Below are 21778 nucleotides of genomic sequence, written 5' to 3'. Positions count from 1 at the left end.
TCTGGAGGTGATGGATGGTTTTCTGACATAGATTGAGATGATGGTTTCATGATGTATATTTATCTTAAAACTCATCAAGTTGCATGCATTAATTATTACAGCTTTTTGTATGTAAAATTTTTAAAAAACTAAGAAAATTCAAACTACTGTATTTAGACATATTTAAAACCAAGTATTCAGGGCCTTTTGGTTTCCAGATTTCAGTGAGGTCTGTGTAATGACTATAGAATATTTGCTGCAGCATTGACAAGTTTGAATTATACTTGTTCTTGATCAGTGTCGTTTTTGCAAGAGGGTTCGCAGGGGAGTAGTGTGTAACACGGAGTGTGAGAAATATCGAAGCACATCTAGGTTAGGGTAAGTTACTCCACACGTAGTAAGCCAGCCGAACAGACCTAGACAGGCACCTATGGCCTCCTCCACTTCTAAGACTCGGCCACCGGGTAACCTCATCTTTTGCAGCCCTGGGGAACTGTTTTAGGAATAGCTGTTCGTTAGCTGAAGGGCAGCCCAGGGCACTCTGGTACCGCAGTTTACCAGGTGTGTTCACAAACTTTAGTTCATGAACTTCTTTCAAAAGCCTGAAAACTGTTCCGTGCACTGGCTGGAGGATAGAAAAACAAATCAGTAATAGAAAGGAAAAACTGAGCGAAAAGACAAACGGGCTGGCAGCCCGAGCTCGGTTGGGCGGGAAGCCTGGAGCCCGGCGTAGCGGGGTTGCGCTTCCCCCCCGGCTCTCAGGCGGGCGCTGGCAGCGGGGACCCGGCGGACAGCGGCGGACGGCGGCGGGCCCGGGCTCGGGGCGGTGCCGCGGCCTCTGGCTCCTCCTGGGGGCGGGCAGGCGGGCTGGGGGCGGGAGGAGGAGCCGCCGCACAGCGCGAGAAGGAGCCGCGCGGGGAGCGCACCGTCCGGGATGGACTGAGCCACGCCGGCCGCCTAGCGCCGAGTCTGTCCTGCCCTCGCCGGGTCCCGCGGCGCAGGGCCGAGCTGCGAGCTGAGGACACCGCCTCCCGCGTTCCCCGAGGACGGCCGCGGACCAGCTACCGCGCCGGGGAGATGTCTGGTGGCCGGAGGAGGGGCGGCGCCCCCTGGCACAGCTTCTCCCGGTTCTTCGCTCCCCGAAGCCCTTCCCGGGACAAGGAAGAGGAAGAGGAGGAGAGGCCGGGGACGAGTCAGCCGCCCGCGCCGGGCCGGGGCGCTGCCAGGTGGGAGCCGCGGGGGGCGTCGGGCTGCCCTGCGCCGACTCGCGGGACGCGGGCTCCTGGTCCCGCTTGCCCGCAGCCGGCCGCCCTTGGCCGGGCTGCGCTCGCCACTCTGTTCTCCTTCCTCCATTGCTCAAGTTTCGTGCTCCCAGCCCAGTTCCCGTGCCGCATCACTTGGTTTGGTAAATCCGGGTGAAGTTGGTGACCCGCGGCCGCGCGGGCGTCCCTGCCTCCCCTCCCCGGACGTGATTCGGTTCCTGTCCCACACTAGTCCGCGCTCCAAGTTCTGCGGGAAGAGCGAGTCCCCCGGCGCCCTGCCGGCGGTAATAGGAAACAGTTGTGAGCCGAGCCGTCCGCCGGGGCAGAGAGGGCGCGATCCGAAAACCACTCCTGTGGGGAAGGTAACGCTTGGGAGCGCCACCCTCTCGGCTGGGATTTTGCCGTCTTATTCATAGTGTCTCAGAATGCATTTTTTTTTTTTTTTTAAAGAATGGTGATTTTGAGTTCCCAAGGCTCCATTAAAACATAAAACCGTCGCTAGGCTTAGTTACCATTGCCTGACATTTAAATGATGCCGCGCTTCTTTCCGATATCCCTTCGGAAACAGCTGCCTCAAGTTCCCAGACAGATTCCAGACACCTGGACTCGAGCTGTCTTGGTGTCAGTACCCCTTCTCTTCAGTCTTTTCTCCTTCCTCCACCTGCTGCTGTAAAATCAAAAATCCAAAAAATTCATGTCTAATAAAAATACCTGTTCCGGAATCTTTTAATCTGTTCCGAGGGAGGAAGAGCGGTTAAGTGATACACATACTCGCTGGTTTTAAGCTTTTGATGGCAAGAAAGGCTCACCGCTCCCTCTTCTCCCAAATTGCACTAGCAGATCACTCCTGTGATTGGAAGGACGCTCTCCAGAAAGCTGTGTTTTACTTCAGATGTTAAAGGCCTCGTGGAGGGCTTCAAAGAAAAATGGATAGGAAACAGAACTGTAACTGTGGCAGCTGATTCCATCAGTTTTCATTCAGGTCTTGTGAATTGATTCGAGTCGTTTATGTGTTCCTCAGTTTCCCTACTCGTGAAACATTTCCATTTTGACCATATGTTAATAAAATGCCACAATTTTCCAAGAAAGCTCCTATTATAAATGGAAAACTTCTCCTGGGAGGTTTCAGCTATTATTGCCCTGTTAAGAGAGAATTTAAAATTCAGAGTTACACAGTAGTTAAAAATAGTTTTGAAGTCTGACAGGGTTCAACCAAAATGTCAGAATGCTGGTGTGGGCAGACAGCCTGCGGTAACAGCTCTAGCATCCTTGGATAATATGGAAGCAGTGTTTAAAAGAAATCCCAACTAGACTCAGCAAAAGTTGGAAACTTGAGTCAGTGTTAGAAGAGAATAGGCAGGCCAATTTCAGGTTCATGTCAGAATTGTCCGGAAACCCTGCCTGCCTCCCTGCCCTGTTTTGGCTTTTTAGACACTTCTCAAATCTAATCTCTTTTCTCTCTGGCACTAACCACTCTAGTAGCTTGTCTCTTGCTGGCTTACCACTTCTCCATTCGCATCTCCAAAGAGGCAGAGACTGGCTTTTTGACAATGAGAATTTTAATTGTGTTTGTATGAACATGAATTTTGTCCTCATCTTTTTAAGAATTTGCCAGATGTTAAGGGGATAGCAGATAATCCTTTGTGTGGGTGTTTTACCTTTTAAATGAGCTTAAATCTTTCTTTTCAAGGATATAAACAAACACAAAGCCTTTTGTTGAAAGTTTAATGAAACAAATGGAAACCCTTAGTAGTACCCAATGTCCTAGTAACACAACACCCTGGTGTTAACAAGATTGGAAACAGAATTGCGATTTGTCACTGTGATCTTATTTCAAAATGAAAGGGTATTTTGGCTGTTTCTTTCAGAGCCAGTAAAAACTATTGGCTTCAGTGGGAGCCTGGTTTACCTTTTGTACTGGTGATTTTAGATGCAGGGGAGTCCTTTTCAGACACTAGGGGCTTTGTGTGGTAGGGATGTAAAGATGACTGAGAAAAGGGTACTTTCTCTCAAGGAACTGGGAGAAGCTGAGAAGACCACTTGAAAACAGTCATCCTACCATCTATGGTGTGTCTGGCACAGTACAATTGACAGAGTACTTTTAATAATATTACACTTGAGGTTGGACAGACCTGTACCATCAGTATTCTCATTTTAGTGTAAAAACACACACTTGCCCAAAGTTGCATAGCTGCTTTTCAGTTAATGAACAAGTATTAAGTCCTGTGCAGTGTTTGCAACTCTGAGGCCCCTTAGCATATACTACATTAAGGATTAATCTCTGCATGCTGACTTTTCTGTGTACGCAAAATGAAATGCATTTTCTTGGGGTTGTACGGTCTCCTTTTCTGCACTCCCAGCGTTGACTTAACGTGAATTTTGTGATATAACCTGTGCATATACAAATACAAATGGGACATAAATTCCTTAAGAACAGAATTCCTTAACAATTTCTTTAGAACAGAATTAAAGATCAAACGCAAACGTAACCACAAGACCAATAAAAGTAAAATTTACAGCATTATCCTGTTTTTGGTAGCTATTTCTTGGCTACTCACAAAATGCATCTGATACCAACTGGGACAAACACAAGGTTTTGGGGGGTTGATATGACTGTAGCACTGTGTACCGTGCCATGATTCAGGTTTCCCAATATTTCCCTATTTGAACCATAGGAAAACTTTTGCTTTTATGGTGTGCTGTAAGTTATTTGGGCATCATTTGCTGTGAACACATCGTTTATATATTGTGTTCGCCGCTGTTCTCATTAACCTGCAACAGTTAAAGAAGGACTATTTGCATCAGCACTGTTGTATGTGGGAATTCAGGTGTTGGCAATTGAAGTGCTTGTCAGGACTTATATCTTGGGTGGTTGACCAGATCCAGGAAGTGCTAATATTAATTTGTTTTAGATTATATAGAAATGAAAACTGCAATTGAATTCAATTCACTGGTGTTATGTTTAACCCTGTTTACGAGCATGCAATGAACAGACTCATTAGAAATGACAGGGGAGATCAGGGAGGGTTTCATAGTGGAAGTGGTTTTACCTGGGTGTTATTTTCACAGGTAGAGAACTTAGCCGGGAAGATAGAGAGAAATGGGGATTGGGTCCTCTAGGCTGAGCAAAGGCCTTCAGAAGTTATGATCTCTTGGGAGCTATGTTCATTAGTGGGGCAGAGTGAAAGAGACGTTAAGAAAATTAGATTAGCGCTGGGCCTAAAGAGTGTTTGGCTCTCAGTTGTAAACTTTAGAGAATTTTTGTGAAATGGTATTAAACGGATACTGCTAAACTGTGATCTGAAGGATACCTGCCTTCTAATTTTCCCCGCTTTGAGAAAATGATCGCTCAGTTTTGTTTCTTTGCTGTATCACACCCGATGGACGTGTTTAAAATGAGCTGCATACAACATTTGTAAACTCGGGAGGGGGATAGTAAAGCGAGAAGAGCTTTCATAAAGGGCTAACTGCACTTCCTTCTGTGCTGGGTGCTTTTACTTGCATCCTCTCATTTAGCCTGAAAGGTTGAAAGGTTGGTATGCTTCTCAACATTCTGACAATTGAGGAAACTGAGGGCGATAGGGGTGGACACTGTTGGAGACTTGGGTGGAACAATTCTTTGTTGAACTGGACTCTCCTGTCCTTTGCAAGACATTTGGCATCTGTGGCCCCACCCACTAATTGCCGGTATCATCCTCCAGTTGGGATAATGCCAAACACCTCCACCCAGGTGGGTGGGAAGGAGAGTGATAGCACTCCCAGTGGAGAACGATTTACCCCAAATCATGACAGGAGTAAGTTTCAGGAGTGAGATTTGAGATTGAGTCTCTGTGACTCAGAAGCTCTGATTCTTTTGCCACACCATCCCTGAACACCACCCTTCTGAACTGTGCTCCTTCAAAATACATCTGAATGTGTAAGTCAGTCGGACCTTTCCTTCCTTTGTTCCAGGATGGATAACAGTGTGGCCCATTTCACACATACTCTTTTTGGCTGTTCCTTTGAGCGTCCCCATATAGTGCTGGTGATAGAAGGTAAGACAGGATCACTAGACACAAGGCAGGGCTGTGTCTCATCTTGGTGTCCCCTTTACTTAGCTCAGGTGAGGGAGTGACTCTGTTGATGGAACGTTAGAGCACTTATTAGTGGGTTTAAGCTAAGGGTAGTACACTCCTACCCTTGAAGTGGGCATTTTGAAACATGGGGTGGGGGGACCATAAAGGTCTCTAGACAGTGTTTGGCTCTTGATTTAAAGTTCAGAGAATATTTGCTTTTCGCCATGGCTGAGTGTGATTGATAAGTCAGTGGAGCCAGCATGCTAATGGGGTGTACTGCAGGAGATAGTCTCATAAAAAATGTCAATAATGCCCCTGACACCAACATGAGAACTATTGACCTTCAAGTTAAATGTTGACCGCAACATTAGTTATGTAAGGAAAAGGAGCTTTGTTCTCTGAATTTTTATGATGGTTGCATTTTCATTGATTTGAAAGCACTGTGGAAAATAATTGGTAACTAGTGGAATAAAAGATACCTATGTAGTGTTGAAGGACCACATCTGTAGTTCATGCCTGCAGCAATAAAGATGACTGGAAAATTTCAGAAGTCCTCAGCCATGTGTATTTTGTGAGAATCTTGAGCTTCCAGGTTAATGAAAAGCACAGAAACTACTTTTGGCAGTGGAGTAGAAGTATAGTTTGTTTTAGTTGAAATAGTACTTTTTTTTTCAAGTGAGATTTCTGACTTTTGGGCTTAACAGGGTGTCTGCCAGATGTCTACCTTGGGGATTCTGTTTCTTGTTGAGGAAATTCCTTGAAAGCTAACTCAATTGTACACTAAATGTGTTCAAGTTGCAAGTTTACTTCAAATTGGCCTGCAGTAAATTTAATCACAACTTCTAACTTTGAAAGTTCTGATTAAAGAAACATTTTTGGGTTCCTTTTTTTAATCTCAGCAGAAAATATGTAAAAGGGATAATGGCAAATTTTGTAAAATAAGAATAAAATAATACTCCCTCAATAAAATATTTTATTTCCTAACCAGAGTTCTGATGAAATACACTGATGTGCAGATATACCAGAAATGCCAATACAGCCATGGTAGCAAGAAAACATAGGTTGATGTAAATTGAAACTCAGGAAAGTAATCCAGGCTATCTACTGAAAAGAGAGGATCAGGGATTTCCCTGGCAGTCCAGTGGTTAGGATTCTGTGCTTCCGCTGCAGGGGGCACAGGTTCGATCCCTGGTGGGGGATCTAAGATCCCGCATGCTGCATGGCCAAATAAATAAACAAAGAGAGGATCAGCATGAAATAAAAGTTAAAGAAGCCATATTTAATTTTAGTCTACTCATTCCATGAATTTGAGTGACTGCTACCTGTTGAGTATGTTGCTAAGGAGTGGGGTACAAAGATGAATGAAAGATGCAAACTGCCCTCAAAGGTTTCCTAAATTAATGGAGGAGATAAACATGTATGTCTGTTTTGCAGATGAGCTCATTATAAGCCAAACATGTTTGGTTCAGAACACACTTACTGTTTCATGAGTGTCAAACGTTGTATGAGGACTTTCATTGGACTTTCAAAGTATCTTCTCACATTTTTAACTTCTCTCTGAGCATGATTTGAAGAGCATCCTTTGCCAAGGCAGACTGGTGGGGAGATGTGGTAGTAACTGTACCAGCAGCTTGAATGGAAGTGCTTTCCCTCAGTCCCTCCTGCTCCTCCTTGACTCAGCAAGTCTTAGATGGAGTCAGAAAAGCACATCCTTGCAAAAATCAATATTCCAAGTGAGTGGACATCCTTATACAGAATGGCTTGACATTGATAGAGAAACAAGTTGAAGTTTTGTGACCAGAAATAACTCATTGTTTATTTGGCAGTTGTGAAGGCCAAGTACTGGTACAACTCCAGCAGGATTATCCCTCAGTGCTTAACCCCGGGGGGTATTTAACTGGAGATATCCCAAAGCAGCGAAGCAACTGTTTGCTTAGTCAAGTGTTTCTTTTTGCCTGACAGATGAGTGATGACAAAACTAAACCACTCTTAACTGGGGCCCTAATAAGATCCAAGCCCTATGCTTGGGGGTTTAAACATGTACATTGACTTAATCCTCAAAGCAGCCTTATGAGAAAGGAATCTTCACTCCATTTTACTGACACATAATTTAAGGCTTGGAGAGGTCCAATAGCTAATCAAAAGTCTCACAGCATCTTGTGGTAGAGTGAGGAGTCAGATTCTCCTTCCTGAATTCAAAGCCTACAGCATTATGTGACTGCTTCCTCTGCTTAACTTGGGAAGACCCAAACAGAAGCAGGCCTTAGAAAATGGTTTTGAATGGAAATAAAAGACAATGGCATGCAGCTGGATGTTTGCCCAGATGGCCTGGATCAGTGCTCTATGCAATAAAGAATTTATAGTCCTGGCAGTTGAAAGAGGAAAATATATATACTTATAGTACATTTTGGCCAGCCCAGTGCAATTTATAAATTTATATTTAAGCACATGAAAAGGGCAATCTCCTTTGAAAAAGGTACAAATTAAGACTATAGCAAGATACCATATTCCACCTGTTTGATAATCAAAGCTTGAGTTTGATGTGGGGAAACAGGAATTCTCATACACTACTACCAGGAGTGTAAATTGATACACCATTTTGGAGGGCAATTTTACAAGTTCTATCAACATTATATATTCACATACTCTGATTTAACAGTTCCCTTCTATAAATTCCATTGGATGACAAGTTTGGTCATTGCAGTTTAGTCATTGCAGTCATTTCATTTCTCAAGAGATGAAAAATAGTGGACTAATTGGTAAAGCATGGTATATCCATGCTGTGGAGTATTACACAGCTGTCAAAAAAGACAATAAAGCTTTTTGTGTAATGATAAGAAAATATCTCTTAAATAAATTAAGTAAAAAGCAAGATACAAGCCATTGTGTATATTATGCTCTGATTTGCATATGAAAATGGAGGAGTATCAAAAAAGTCTGTTACTAGCATTGTGTTAACTTTTTGGGGAGGATAAGAGACTGGGTGAAGGAATGAGGAACAGGAGGGAGACTTTTTTTGTGTGAACAGCACTTTTTTTTTTTGTTTTTTTTTTTTTAAGAACTTTTATTGAGATACAGTTAACAGACAATAAACTGCATATATTTAGAGTGTACAATTTGGTATTCTTTTCTTATTATTAATGTATATATGGCAATCATCTCCCAATTCATCCCCGCTCCAACCCTCCCCACTTTCCCCACTTGGTGTCCATATGTTTGTTCTCTACATCTGTGTCTCTGTTTCTGAGGAGGGAGACTTTTCATTTTAGACATTTTTATATTTAAAAAATTATGTGGATTACCTATTTCAGAAAAAAAAAAAAAAAGACTGGTTATGACCTAGTGACTATCTTTGTATAAAAAGGAAAAAAGTGCGAATTTATGATCCTGAGTTGGCAAAATTCTGCAAAGGAAGAAATCAAGAAAGAACAGTAAATAGTAACAGTAACTCCATTAACTTGTTCAAGTGAGAAAAGTTATGATTCAGGCTATAAATAAATGTAGTATTTATAATGCAGAATAATTGGACATTTTGATAACTTCCTGCAGGTGTGAGAGAGGTTTATGTATTATTAATCTGAAATGTGAAACTGGGTGGAGTTAATAGAGCCTCAAAAATATCAACTCACTTTTGTGAAATCACCTAAATCACCCACTTTGAATAGCAATGTGACTCTGGGTAGTTGATTAGCTCTCTCAGTCTTTGATTATAAAGTGGGGGAGATGGCCCCCATCACTAAGGTCTCTTCCAGCTTTAGCATGCCAGTCAAAACTCTGTAGGGCCATAAGTATGTACAAAATAAAGAAGTATGCCTCATGGATTAGGAAGACTTTTGTTTTACTGGAAAGGTCACATATGAAAATACACTGGGTATTTCCTATATGTGGTCCTAATGTTTTCATCATTTGATTTGAAAACCTCACCAGTGTTTTTAATGAGAATTCATTTGGTACCACTTATGCCAGGCACTGTGCTAGCCTCGGGAATCCAGTGCCGCATGGTCGTTGGTTCAAAACACTCCTGCAGTTTTGTGGGGAAGGCAGACATAGCACAGATCTTTCTTCCCCTCTTAAAATAAGTACCAAGGTGTCTCATGGGGCTGTGGAGCATTTAACAGGTGTGGGCCCATTCTTGAAACTCTCTTCTCAAAGGAAATTGTTTTAATCTCATTTAAGCTGTTTCTTCTGGTCTTTCTGTACATGTGTCTATTTACTGTTCTTTCTTGATTTGTAAACTTTAGACAATCTGTATTGATTTCTGGTGATGGTAGATAAGGACTTAGCTATTTCACACCTCTTCCCAATTCCCTTTACTCATTCAGCCAAAGTACGTGTTGTAATTTGGGAATTAAATCAAAAGTCAACCTTTCCATGTATATAAAATACAGTTTTGTTTAGAGTAGTACAACATGCTTTTGAAGGCGCACATCTTTTATATGATCTTTATGACAAGTAGCACAAATGGCAGTGCCAGAAATGACTTGAAAATGGTATTTGAATGCTCTCACGAATACTAATTTTGTGTGATTTCTACATGATATGTTAGAAATTTCTGCTTTACTCTTTGTATTAAAATTTATATAAAACATGGATAGTACCTTCGTGGCAGATCATAATTTTTTATAACTGCATGCTTCTTATGACAAGGAATGAAATACTTTGAATTTTAAATTTTGATAACTGGGAACAGGTTGGGTGAGACGTAAACCCTCAGCCTCTTATTGTCTTTGTTGTCAAAGCACCAAGGAGAATACCCTGGCTGGAGGGGTGGCATTGTGCTATATTCGTCAAAGCTGAAAATGTATGTGGTAATAATTTCGATTGTTCCATTGTTCTAGGTAAGCAGATAAGGATCTCATTTGGCAATGCTATGTTTATTATGATACAAAGAAATTGCCATTATGAAATATTTGTACTATTAGTATTTAGTTGTCTACTTTAAATTCATTGCTTGCATTTTTTTCACCAACTTGTTTTTATTTGCTTTTTAAAATCAACTACAATACTTGTTTTTTTTCCCTTTTAATAGTAATATAGGCTTTTCTAAAACAGGTATGCAATTATAAGGAGATCAGAAAGAGAAAAGCACAACTCATACATAACCCTATCCACCCAGAGACAAGTACTGTTTTTCTAGATCATTTCCTATGTGCATGTCTACATGTATACGTATTTTTAGAAAAAGTAAAAGTTCTCGTCAGGATTTTGAAATTTGAAATTTTGTTTTTCACTTAACAATGGTGCTTGTCATTTTCTACAGTAGTATATATACTTTTACAAATTATAAAAATAATTTTAAATTTAATCTGTTAAAAAATCTTAGGCAGGTCATCACATTTCAGAATCTAGTTTGACTATCTAAATGTGTCTCTGCTGTATTACAGAGGGTTTGTATTCTGATGGGAAAGTTATATAGATTTATATATAATATGCTTTGAAGTAAAATAAAGTCAGGTGAGGGAAGAGGACATGATGAAAGCAGTGAGTCTGGAGTAAGGTGTAGAGAGGATGGTCATGAGGCCTCCCTATTGGGTATCATGTGACCCAAAACCTGCACGATATTGGGGAGTAAGGACATTAGCAAATCAGAGGAAAGGACTTTCCAGGCAGAGGGAAGAGCCAGTTTCAAGGTTCTGGGGCAGGATCATGTTGGCACAGATGCCAGAATAGGCAGAGACAACAGAATGGAAGGGAGCCAGGGTCCAGATGAGGTAGGTAAGGAGTTGATGAGATTGCTTTAAAAAAAAAAAAAAAAGTATCACTTGGGCATGGATTTCTGTGTGCATGTGTATTTATATATTCTCATGTAGCTTATCAGCTTATTGATATCTGGAAGTATTGACATAAGAGGAAGGATTTGAGTTGGAGGTGAGGTCACCCTTGGTCAGGCTCTGAGGAGCTCTGGGAAGGTCCTGTCTCACCTGTCCTTGGATCTCCAGTGTTCCTCTCTCAGGACAGTTTGTTGAATGGTACACAAACGAGTGTCCCATTTTAGACGGCTAGTATACTGCTTTGAGTTCATGCCACAGCAAAAGTTCAGGGTATTGATTCTTGTGAGGTGGGTCACAAATGTTCAGAAGCTGAAGGGTATGAGGAAGAGGACTTTGAGAGAATAGAGCACTTGCTGATGTCATGTGTAGATGAACAGCTCAGATCACAACAAACAGACTGAGATTCTCACTCTGTAGCCTGTGATTAAACTGTAATTATGCGTCTCATTTTGGGAGCATGTGAGGGGAACAGGAAGTAAATCAGCTTCAGGGTAGATACATAAATTATAGGGCAGGGTTGACATTATGGGGAAAGGACTGTCAGAAGCTCTAGAAGTATGGCTTCTGTGCAAAGCCATGAAGCTTCATAATCATGTCTATTACCTCTCCTCCCTACTCCCAGTTTCTCTCCAAAGAGTTCTGAAATTCAGATGCCAGATGTTTGGGCTAAAATACATGCTGTTTGACTGTGTTAAAAGTGCAGCTTTTAGTTACCTTTTTATTTGAAACCCAGCAATAGCTATAACCACCTGTCTTATATTCCGTTAATGGTCATTTAAAAAAAAATACAGTACTGCTCTACTACTGGCAGTCACTGTTTATGAATGGACAGTCTTTCAGATGGTTGTTTGGAAATTGTCGGTGTGGAACTCTGTCTTTATCCCCACAGAAGCAGGGTTGCAGATGCTGGGTGGGGCTCCAGGCCAGTGCACAAAAGGCAGTTTAATCTGTAATGTCCTTGCAGTATAGCAGCTAACAAAGGGAACTCTAGAGCTTGTCACGTGAAGTGTGTTTCTAAGAAAAGATCCCCAAGGTAGTGTAGATGCCCCAAGGCATGAGCAGACCCTCTGGAGAGGGATCAGAGGGAGGAGTCCAAAGGAATAGAGGATAGGCCTGGTGGTGGCCTCAGACACTTTGAAATAAGGGACAGTAGAAGTTTCTGCCTCCTTGTTGTAACGTCCTGGTATTAATTTTGACTGAGTTGGTTTCTTGGTCACAGTCTTTCTCTTCCTTTACCGCAAAAGTCTCAAGGTTAGTCTGCCTGTTCCTTTTTCTACTCATTGTGCTTACTGGAGGATCATATGGGATTTTAGATCTGGCAGAGTGCTGACCCTTTCAATGGCAGAGTCTGACCCTTTCAATGTACATATGTGAAAAAAATCAGATATAGAAAGGGGTATTTTGACTGAAGTGCCTTTTGTCCCTAAGGTGCCTTCCCTAAAACAAACTTGTGTCCATTTTGAGTTTTTGCAAAGCATCTTGCTGCTTGTAACGGTGGGAAAGGGAGTGGGTAGGGAAGAGACCCCTCCTTGTTCCATTTTTTTTTTTTTTTTCATTTAGTCCTCCAAGGCTTTACTGAAGTATGATTTGGACCAGGCTTCTGGGACCAGCAGGGTTTTATGTTAATGAGGGAAGAGAAAAACAGAGAGAGATTTACCTGAATTCTCTTTCCCTGTCCTAAGCTATATTGCTGGCTCCTATACTGCAGACTGTACCTTTTATGAAGGATGTGAAAATTTAGAGAGGGACGATACCTTAAGGCAGCATCAGGCTGCCTGAGTGGGATGCAAAGGAGGCAGAGAAGGGAAACCTTTAGCAAAGGCCCCTGGGAATGATGGAGAGTTCTTGGGGGCAGTAGATTGGGGGTACTGCTTAGAAGTAAGGCCATGCCCAAATCAGGCACTACCTTCTATGAAGCGACCTTGTGTTTAGGGATGCTCAGAACTATAGCCAGTGATGTTGTCAGTACCAAAGATTGCCTCCTGTCTGGAAATGGCAAGAAATCATAGACTCAGGGATCCGTTGAGAAGTGGGCAAGCCTCCAGAAGACAGTTATGGAAGCTGTATTCAGTTCTTAAATACTTCCAGATTTTTCTGATGCAGCCACAGTAACGGTGTGTGAGAGAAAAGGCAGAGTAAGAGGCAGTACCCAGCAGCTGTGTTCCAGGAGGCGGAGGAGTGAAGAGTTTTATCTTCCTCACTCTGCTTCCACCCACATCCCCTCCTGCGTGACTATCCATTGACCATCTAGGAAGTTGCCTTCTTACCACTTGAGGAACTGGCTCTGGAAGAGGCCCAGCAGCATCCCTTATGCTTCAGTCTGTGGTACACACCGAAAGAAGGGGATTTTTTCTTGTTGGTCCCACTGGACACGTGATGCTCTGTATGCTCGTTAGGGCAACAGCTCTTCCACGGGGCCAGCTCTGCTGGACATCAGTGTTGGAAAATGGGTAATGTTTCACATGAGTGAGTTTTCTAAATAATTGCTACCTACCCTTTAATTATCACCACATAACACATTTAAATAATGTTAAGTGGATATCCCTCCAACCAGATTATTCTCTTCCCTATGCAACTCTCAGTTGCTGGTTTCAGCTCAATAGGGAGAGGCTCTCGGACCAGTGTTTATCAAGAATGTGGTCAGAGGGCGACCTGCATCTGAAAAGCCCAGGAAAGGGGGAGACGATTGTTGAAAATACGGATTCCTGGGCTTCAGTCCAACTGGAATCCTTGACTATCAGGCCCCGAAATCTGCTTTCTGAACACAATTGCCCAGGTAATTATGGTGCCTCTAGATAGGGATTCCCAAGGAAAGAGGGCAAGGATTTTTGTCTGTTCACTGCTCAGTCCCTACAACCAAGAATAGTGCCTGGCACCTAAAAAATGTGTAGCACATATCTGATGAGTGGGTTCTTGGGCTTAGTTTTCTCCTCCTTACTTTCTGTGAGTTGGGGAATCTTGTTAGAATTTAATAAAAAGTAATAGTATGAGATACCTTAAGTGACAGGATAGAGACTCCCTGTGTACATTCTTTGAGCTTTAGAATGTAAATATGCCCCGTTTTTTTTTTTTTAATGGCCCAGGAGGTTTATTTTAGTTTACATCTGGTGTGAAGCAAGTGGATGCTTAATGGCTGTAAGTTAGATTCCTGGTTTTCAACTATGGTCTAAATAAGGTTGCTTAGAAAATGAGGAGCTTCTGTGTCACTTTGACCTTGATATTTATCTGGACCATTTTGAAAGATTAATTTTCAGAGTTCTGTTAGCTAAGTAAGATGAGGCTATTAAAATTCAAGGTAGTCTTATTTGTGCCTACGTGTGATTAAGATTCCTGCCCCCACCCCCTGCCATGAGCAGAATGTGTGCTTTCTAAAAATACTGCTATTGAAATACTCCCAGGCCCCAAAGGGGGTAAAATTGTGAGAGAACAATAGGAAAGGCTTGTCGTCTTTCTTAACATTTGAGATCATCTGAATTCCAAATGTTTCTCTTGTATTTTTGAGAGTCTGAGAGTACCACTCCAAGCCTTTCGGGACTTTTCTGTTAACTTTTCTTTTTTTTTTTTTCCCACTAAGCTGACATCTAAGTATTCAGTGTTTTGACTATCTTTATGGATTCTTTTCTAATTTTTTTGTTTTGTTTGTAAATCAATTGAAAATACCCTTATTCCTATTGAGTAATTTTCTTCTTCCAGCCCTACTGCCCTCTTTATACATTTACAGAAAGATCATGCGGGATGAGAGTGTGTGGTACGTGTTCTCAGGAGATTTATGTACTAATATTTCATTAAGGAAAGAAAGACTCGTGTATTATTACATTGTCCCCAGTGGAACAGTGTTTTCTGATTAAGCACGCACAAATGAAGACTGTTTAGTATCAGTTATTTAAAAAATTCACTTAACAAACAATATTTGAGTGCCTTCACACAGTCAGCATGATGCTAGGCTCTGGGATATAGCCATGATTGTTCCTGAGTTAAGTGAGTTCAAGTTCTAGTGAGACAAACGGACAACCAGCCAGCCATTACCAGCAGAAATGTATGAGGGGTATCACTGGGTGCAGTGGGAGCACAAGAAATACAGGTTAAGCGAGAGCTAAATTGTAAAGGATTGAGAGTTGGACAGGGTGGGAAAGGATGTTACAGGCAGGAGAAGAAAGTGGTTTGCTGGCTTGTGAACCAGGTGCATTCTGAGAATGAGAATTCTATGTGACAGGTGCACCTGCAGCCAGGTCATGAAAAACTTTGTGTATCTATACGAAGGACTCTTCATTTTTTTAGTCATCAGCTGATGGAGATTTACTGAAGGAGTTTTTGAACATGAGAGTGTCATGGTCAGATTAACGATCGCTTTGCCCAAGAAGAATGGATTGAAGCAGAGTGATCCTGAAGAGGTCAGAGACAAATGAAGAAGGGACTCTAATAATCTAGGAAGGAAGTGGGGAAGGCTTATCTGAAGCAGTGAGTTTTGTACTTAACCCCAAATTTTAAAATGTTGTTTGTTTTAAAATTCAACACATTTTAAAATTTTAATTTAGCAGTAAGAGTCACGAAACATAAACATAGGATATAAGTTTCAGAAAGTTTTACGATGTGTCAGCTACTACTTCATTTGGTGATTGCAGCTTTAAATTCTTCAGTTGTTTGCACAAGACAAAATACTTATGTGCTGACTTACAACTGTGTTTTTCTGGTCTTTTGGGTGTGTTTATAGTGTCCAAATAATAATAGCTACTTGAAAATACCGAGTTCTGCCTTGAATCCCATGGACCCCCGAGCTGCATTTTCTGCAGAGTTTTTGTATTGAAAAGACACTTTTACCATTTTCATTTACAATTTCACCAAGGCAGTAAGTTTACAGAAGACCGTGTAAACACTACATTAAGTATACTTTCAGAAATCTTGAAGCAAGAACTAGGATACTAAAATGGCTATTGTATGTTTAGACAGTTTTTAGGTCATTCAAAATAGATTGTGGTTAGAGAACACACTTATAAAATCGCCAAGGTCAGTAGTATCCATGATTATACCCCAGATTTTTATATCATGCTCTTTTTACGTGCATTTTGCCAGTCTCTTTTCCTTGATTTGAGCTTAGACAAGTATTAATTGACATTTAACTTAAAAAACTGAACTGTAAATAACCTTGTGGCAAAAGGTAAATCTAGTAAAATAGGAAAAAAGAGATAAGAACCCACTCACATTTAAGATATTAACCATTTGAGACATTTTCACTTTATAGACATGTACATGTATATAGGTTACAATTCTGTGTCGTACAGTATTTTTTTCTACTTTTGTTTCTGTTTTCCCCTATGGAATTTCCATGTGTTAAACACATAGCTCACATATTTACTCATTTACGTGCTTGCTTTTCCCTCTTGGCATTTAAAAGGCCTAAGAGCATGGCTGTATCTCGTTGGTCCTTATATTCCTGCATAGAATCTGAGACTAAATGAATTTTTAATCCATTATGTTTTCCAGGAGTTCATGATCTTTCTGTTTTTTTCCTTCTATTTATCATCATTTGTTGCCCGGATAGTCTGCTCACATGCACTGGATTGTATGGAGAGAAAATCTAAGTGGCACAAATCGGGTCCTCTCTTTGCATCCTGATGTGACCTACTGGCCCCTCCTCCTTTCCATTCCCTCTGCCGCCAGTCACCATGATTCCATGTTTTTCCCCACTCAGTCATTCTCCCGCTTGAAGGCTTCCCAGTGCTAGTAGGACAAACATCGCATTCTGTAACAACGGGTCAGGCAGGTTCTTCATGGTCTGACATCCACTAACCTCTGGTCTCATTCTCATCTCTAGCAGGATTGCCTCTGCCTGTCACAAGATCCTGTGCTCCAGTCTTATATTAAAAACAAACAGACAGAACATGGTTTCCCCAAAATGCTGTATTCTCTATCACCCCTTGCGTTTGTTCCTCTTCTCTGGGCACTTGACTGAGCAGGCAGAATCTCTGCCTCTTGTTTCCTCTGTGCTTCATGGCACTTCATTCGTTCAGCAGTTATAACTTGTACCAAACTGTATTATTAGTTTGTTTGTGTATCAGTCTCCCCTACTAGCCTGAGTTTTACAAAGACCCCCTGACCTACTCATTCTTAAATGCTCAAGGCCAAGCGCAATCCCCAGCACATGGTAGAGTGTCATGATAATCTTTAGAGTGGAGCTACTCAATTTGCCTAGGATTATGAAAGTATGAAAAGAAAATAATGTGTAAACATAGAGACATAAATATTTAAATCTAAACTGTGTATGTGCCTAATAGGCAAAGTAGATTATTATGACATCTCACAAGGCATCTGTAAAGGTATTCCAGACAGGACAATTAGAAGTGACTATCTGGAAAATCAGATTTTTAAGGGACCATCTGGGACACATTTGGGGTTTGATAAACCTGCATCTAGAATTCACTGGAAGACCCTATATGTTTATAAAAATTTGCTGAGTAGAAATATATTCCGAATAGCACTCAGCATAGGCATTAAAAAAAAGCTTAGGCAGTGGAGAACCTTAATATAAATAAAATCAAAGAGTGCTAACCCTTTCCAAGATGATGACAGTCATACACTGGTGCTCCTGTGCCTAGGTGCACCATTGGTGTGATCCTGGGCGTGGACAGAAGAAAATATACCGCAGAGTGGACTCACAAAAATGTCTGGAGCCTGGATGAGCAGTTCTGAACGTGTATTTCAAGCGTGGGGACCCAAATCAACATCTTCTGAGTGTAACACTTTGTATATGAATCTTTTGAGTATTGCAGAAAGGACCTTTCAGTTTTTGCATTATACAGAAACTGTATGATTTTAGTAATTCTCTTTTAATTTCAAAAGAAACTGTGGTTTTTATTTTTCAGTGTTGAAAATGAGGCCATGGGCACACGTCAGAAAAAGGAACATGTACTTTCATCAGAAGCAGTAAAGGTATAGTTTTAAATTAATATTATTTTATATCAAGCAAATATATTTCTTAGTTTCTGCTCTTTCTTATACTTCTAGATTCTGTCATCTCATTTTACATTTCAAAGAGAGCATAAAGTCTTATTAATTTATGTGGAACTCCAGCCCTCACTCTAGCATTTTGGGGTGGGGCTGGGGGAGAGCACTGAGGAGAGACTTGAGGCCGTGGTGCTCTTACCCCAGCGTAGCCACTGACCAGCTGTGAGGGCTTCAGCGGAGGCATTTAACTTCTTTGTGCCTTGGGTTTCTAATCTGTAAATTGGATCATCTGACCTCCTATTTTTCCCTAGGAAGTTCTTTGATTTATGTTGTGTCTTCTCAAATGCCGCTGACAACTAAGAGTGCTTTTGAGGGCATTGGAAGTTAATGACGTGTTCATACATGTCATTAGTATGTGAGGATATGTTTGTCAGCTCACATATGAACTGGCTTTCCCTGCATCTATAGGACAAGCATGAAAAGAGTATAAGCTACACTTCTACGCAAAGAGTTATTGATAAGTGTGATTAAAAATCCTGGAAAACCACTAGATCTTATAACATTTCTTGTTAGTCATAAGTGGTTTTATAGAAATTGGACGTTTGTGTTGTTTGGGGATGTGAGGCCAGGTATGTGATCAAGTTTTGGTAGCTGTCCTAGATTCATGGAGTTTGTTTTGGTCCCAGTAATTTTTTTAAAAAATGATTTGTGACAGTCAGTCAAGGAGAAAGCTTGTGCTTTCCAGGGATTTCCAGGTACATTAGCTTGGTCAGTGGAAGGACCAGAAAGTCATCTGAATTCTTCATTACTGACATGGGGACTCTTAAACATTATATGAGATCCTAAGGCCTTAAATATGGTAAAGATAAAGCTATTTTTATTCTTTATTCCCACCTTCCCCATCATAGTTAACAATATAAATGTTTTTTTGAAAGGAAAAAAATCAGAATCTGATTTTTTTTTAAACTTTATCAAAAGAAAAAAAATCAGGATCGCCTTACTTCCCTTCCCCTTCTGCTTCCTTTGTGAATTTGGATACTAAATCCTGCTCCCAGGTTTTATAATACTTCCTACCTACTCTTTTGCAGCCAGTCATTAGCTGGCTTGCTGGTTTACCACTGCATGGGCTCTGTAGCTTTCTCTCTCTCGTTCAGTTTTTACATGTCCTGAGTTGCCCCACTTCAAGATTTTTACTTCTGATTCTATGCATGCAACCTTGCCCTTGAGTTGTTTCGTAGCAAGTACATATGTTATTTCTGAGATCTCCAACTTTGAAGTTTCTTTGGCTGCCAGCTCCTGTCTTTCCCTCTCTCAATCCCTCATTGCCTCTGCCCCCACCCTTGACCTTCAGCAACCTTCCTGCTTTTCCTGCTCTCTTCTCCTCTCCTGGTCTCTGCTTGTGTTGTCTACTCAGCCTGGAACTGATATGTAACACTTCAGCTATTAATCCCACTGAAAAAAACCTTTAGTCTTCAAACTTGGCCCTCAGACTTTAATTTCCAACAGTCCTGCGTTCCACGTGCAGAGTTTTGCTCCAGAAAGTTACATCTTTGTGGCTTCAATGTCTATGTGGTGGCAGATATAGTGGTTGGGCCTCTATGATTACGATCTCTTCTATCCATTCTTAATATCTTGGTTTGCGTGCCCAGGATAATTTCAGTTTGGGATTTGGGCCCCCAAGTAAACAGGGCTCATGTCATGAAACTGTTTCTCTTATGGTTTGAGGCCTATAGGATTACTTATACATGGGCTGTTTTGTTAGCCTATAATAGAAAGGGCACCATGGCACTCTCACTGGGGTAGTATAAGCATTTTGGGCTATGTAATTGTTTTTTGGGTTGTTTTGTTTTGTTTTGTTTTTTTACTTTCTGGAAATTATTGGTAGGATTTCTTCAACCTTGCTACACAGACCTAGCTGTTCTGGGACCTGCTGCTGCCAGGCATCAAAAATACTTATATTTTGCAGATTATATTCCATTATAGGTTATTACAAGATATTGGGTATAATTCTCTGCGCTATATAGTAAATCTCTGTTGCTTCAATTGAAAAGGAAAAAAGTACATATTTTGCTAATATCAATAGTCAGCCCCATACCTAGGGTGGAAAAAAAGGTTAGCAACAATATTTATGATCTTGTTATTTTAAATAGTCTCATTTAAAGTTTTTTTCATTTAGCAATTGGCATGAAACACACATTTGTTTTCTTTCTAACGAACAGTTTTCTGAAACATAGCACTCCATGGTAATGTGACATTTCTTGCCTTGTTTCCATCTTCTTAACCTGAATTTTATGATAATGCCTTCCGTGATAAGGAAAAATGTGTACTATTTTTCCTCTCTAGTGTAAAATGTAACAGATTTATGTATAATAAATGTTTTTATGCATTTCTTATTGTGATTATTTGACCTTGAGATACCAGATCAAGATGTTGAAGATTGTTTTGTTATAAATTTAAGCTACAAAAAATTAATTGTATTTGTCAAACACCTAGTGACTGTAGAAGCTTTGTATTGTCTTTGGGCATAATTAGAGTCTTAGTTCTTAAAATATCACTTATATGCTATACAAATTTTGCTGTTTTGCTAGCATTGGCATCTATTTCTCACATGTGCATCAATCCACTGAAATATTTATTTCTTCTGTATTAATCAGTTTTTATATCTAAGTTGCAAAACTTCCAGATATTTAGTGCATATTCTGTGTTTACTATAGCGAATGTAGATTCCTGTCTTCTAGCCTTAGATTCTTGCTGCATTGACTTCTGTTATTTAAAAGAGATGGAAGGCGTGTTACAATGCCCTGCTCCCCTCTGCCTGCTTCAGTGAACTATTCATCCCTGCCTGCCTTCCAAGGCTAAACTCCCTGCATCCCCCTGCTAGTGGTATTGGCCTCTAATTTCCCGCCTCCTCTTGGACCTCTCCTTGCCACGGCATCCGTCACTCCATCTTCACTGGCTTCTTCTATTTCTCTCTAAATATATAAAATTAAAAAAAATTTTTTTTCTTTTCATGGATCTGGTTTCCTTCCAGCCTATCATTTCATTTTACCGCTACCTTTTACCCAAAGATTTCTTATGAAAGTGTGTCATAATCGCTGTTTAATTCTTAATGCTTTCTAATCTGACTCTGGTCTCCCTCCTAGTTCCCATAGACATGGGAAAACTAGTACTGTGCCTGGCACACCTTACAGCTGTTAAATGAGAGTCATTCTGTGAAACCCTGACCTCTTGCTAACCATCAATGGCCTTTTCTTAGTTCTTATTGTATTTAACCAGTTGAGACACTTAATTTTCCAAGTCTTGTCTCTTTTCCAGAAATTTTCTTTGTTATATTTGCTCTTATGACATTGTACATTCTTGTTTCAATTCCTGCCTCTGGCCCTTCCCTTCTGTTTCCTTCACTGATTCTCTTCTGGTTAAATTAATTTTCATGTAGATGTTTCTCAAACTCCTCAACCCTCCTCAATGTCAGTCTTTAAAAGTAGTATCTTCCAATCTTTTTACTTCATCTTTTGGCTCTCAGATCTCTACCCGACATCCCTCTTGAGCTCTAGACTTGATTATCAGAGTTTCAGACATTTCTACATGGATGGCCTTTCATACCAGAAATTCAGTCTGCCCAAAAGTCTCAATATTTTCAGAGATGTTCTCTCTATATAAATTTGTTTGGGAGGTAGAGGTGTTGGGAGCTAGGGAGGATTGTTTAACTGCTTGGGATGGGGGAAGAGTTCCAGGGGTCAAGTACTCCATTTGGAGATTTTCAAGCAAA

The 21778-nt window shown here is 40.8% G+C and overlaps 1 protein-coding gene across 6 annotated transcripts in view; it reads left to right on the top strand.

Moving 5' to 3' along the window:
• The first annotated feature begins 870 nt into the window (after positions 1-870).
• Positions 871-21778, top strand: part of CRYBG3 (crystallin beta-gamma domain containing 3) — a 111452-nt gene continuing 90544 nt past the window's right edge. For all 6 annotated transcript variants that reach the window (XR_009047666.1, XR_009047665.1, XR_009047668.1 and 3 more), the window contains exons 1-2: positions 871-1205; positions 17928-17994. Coding sequence is in view for 2 of the 6 variants with exons in the window: in XM_057696373.1 (XP_057552356.1) it covers positions 1057-1205; positions 17928-17994 (216 nt within the window). In the remaining 4 variants the exon portion in view is untranslated. The remainder of the gene's footprint in view (positions 1206-17927; positions 17995-21778) is intronic.

This window comes from Hippopotamus amphibius, chromosome 10 (assembly GCF_030028045.1).
Source record: "Hippopotamus amphibius kiboko isolate mHipAmp2 chromosome 10, mHipAmp2.hap2, whole genome shotgun sequence".
Lineage (NCBI taxonomy): Eukaryota > Metazoa > Chordata > Mammalia > Artiodactyla > Hippopotamidae > Hippopotamus > Hippopotamus amphibius.
Note: the sequence above shows the minus strand (reverse complement) of the source record. Positions and strands in the feature narration are given on the sequence as shown.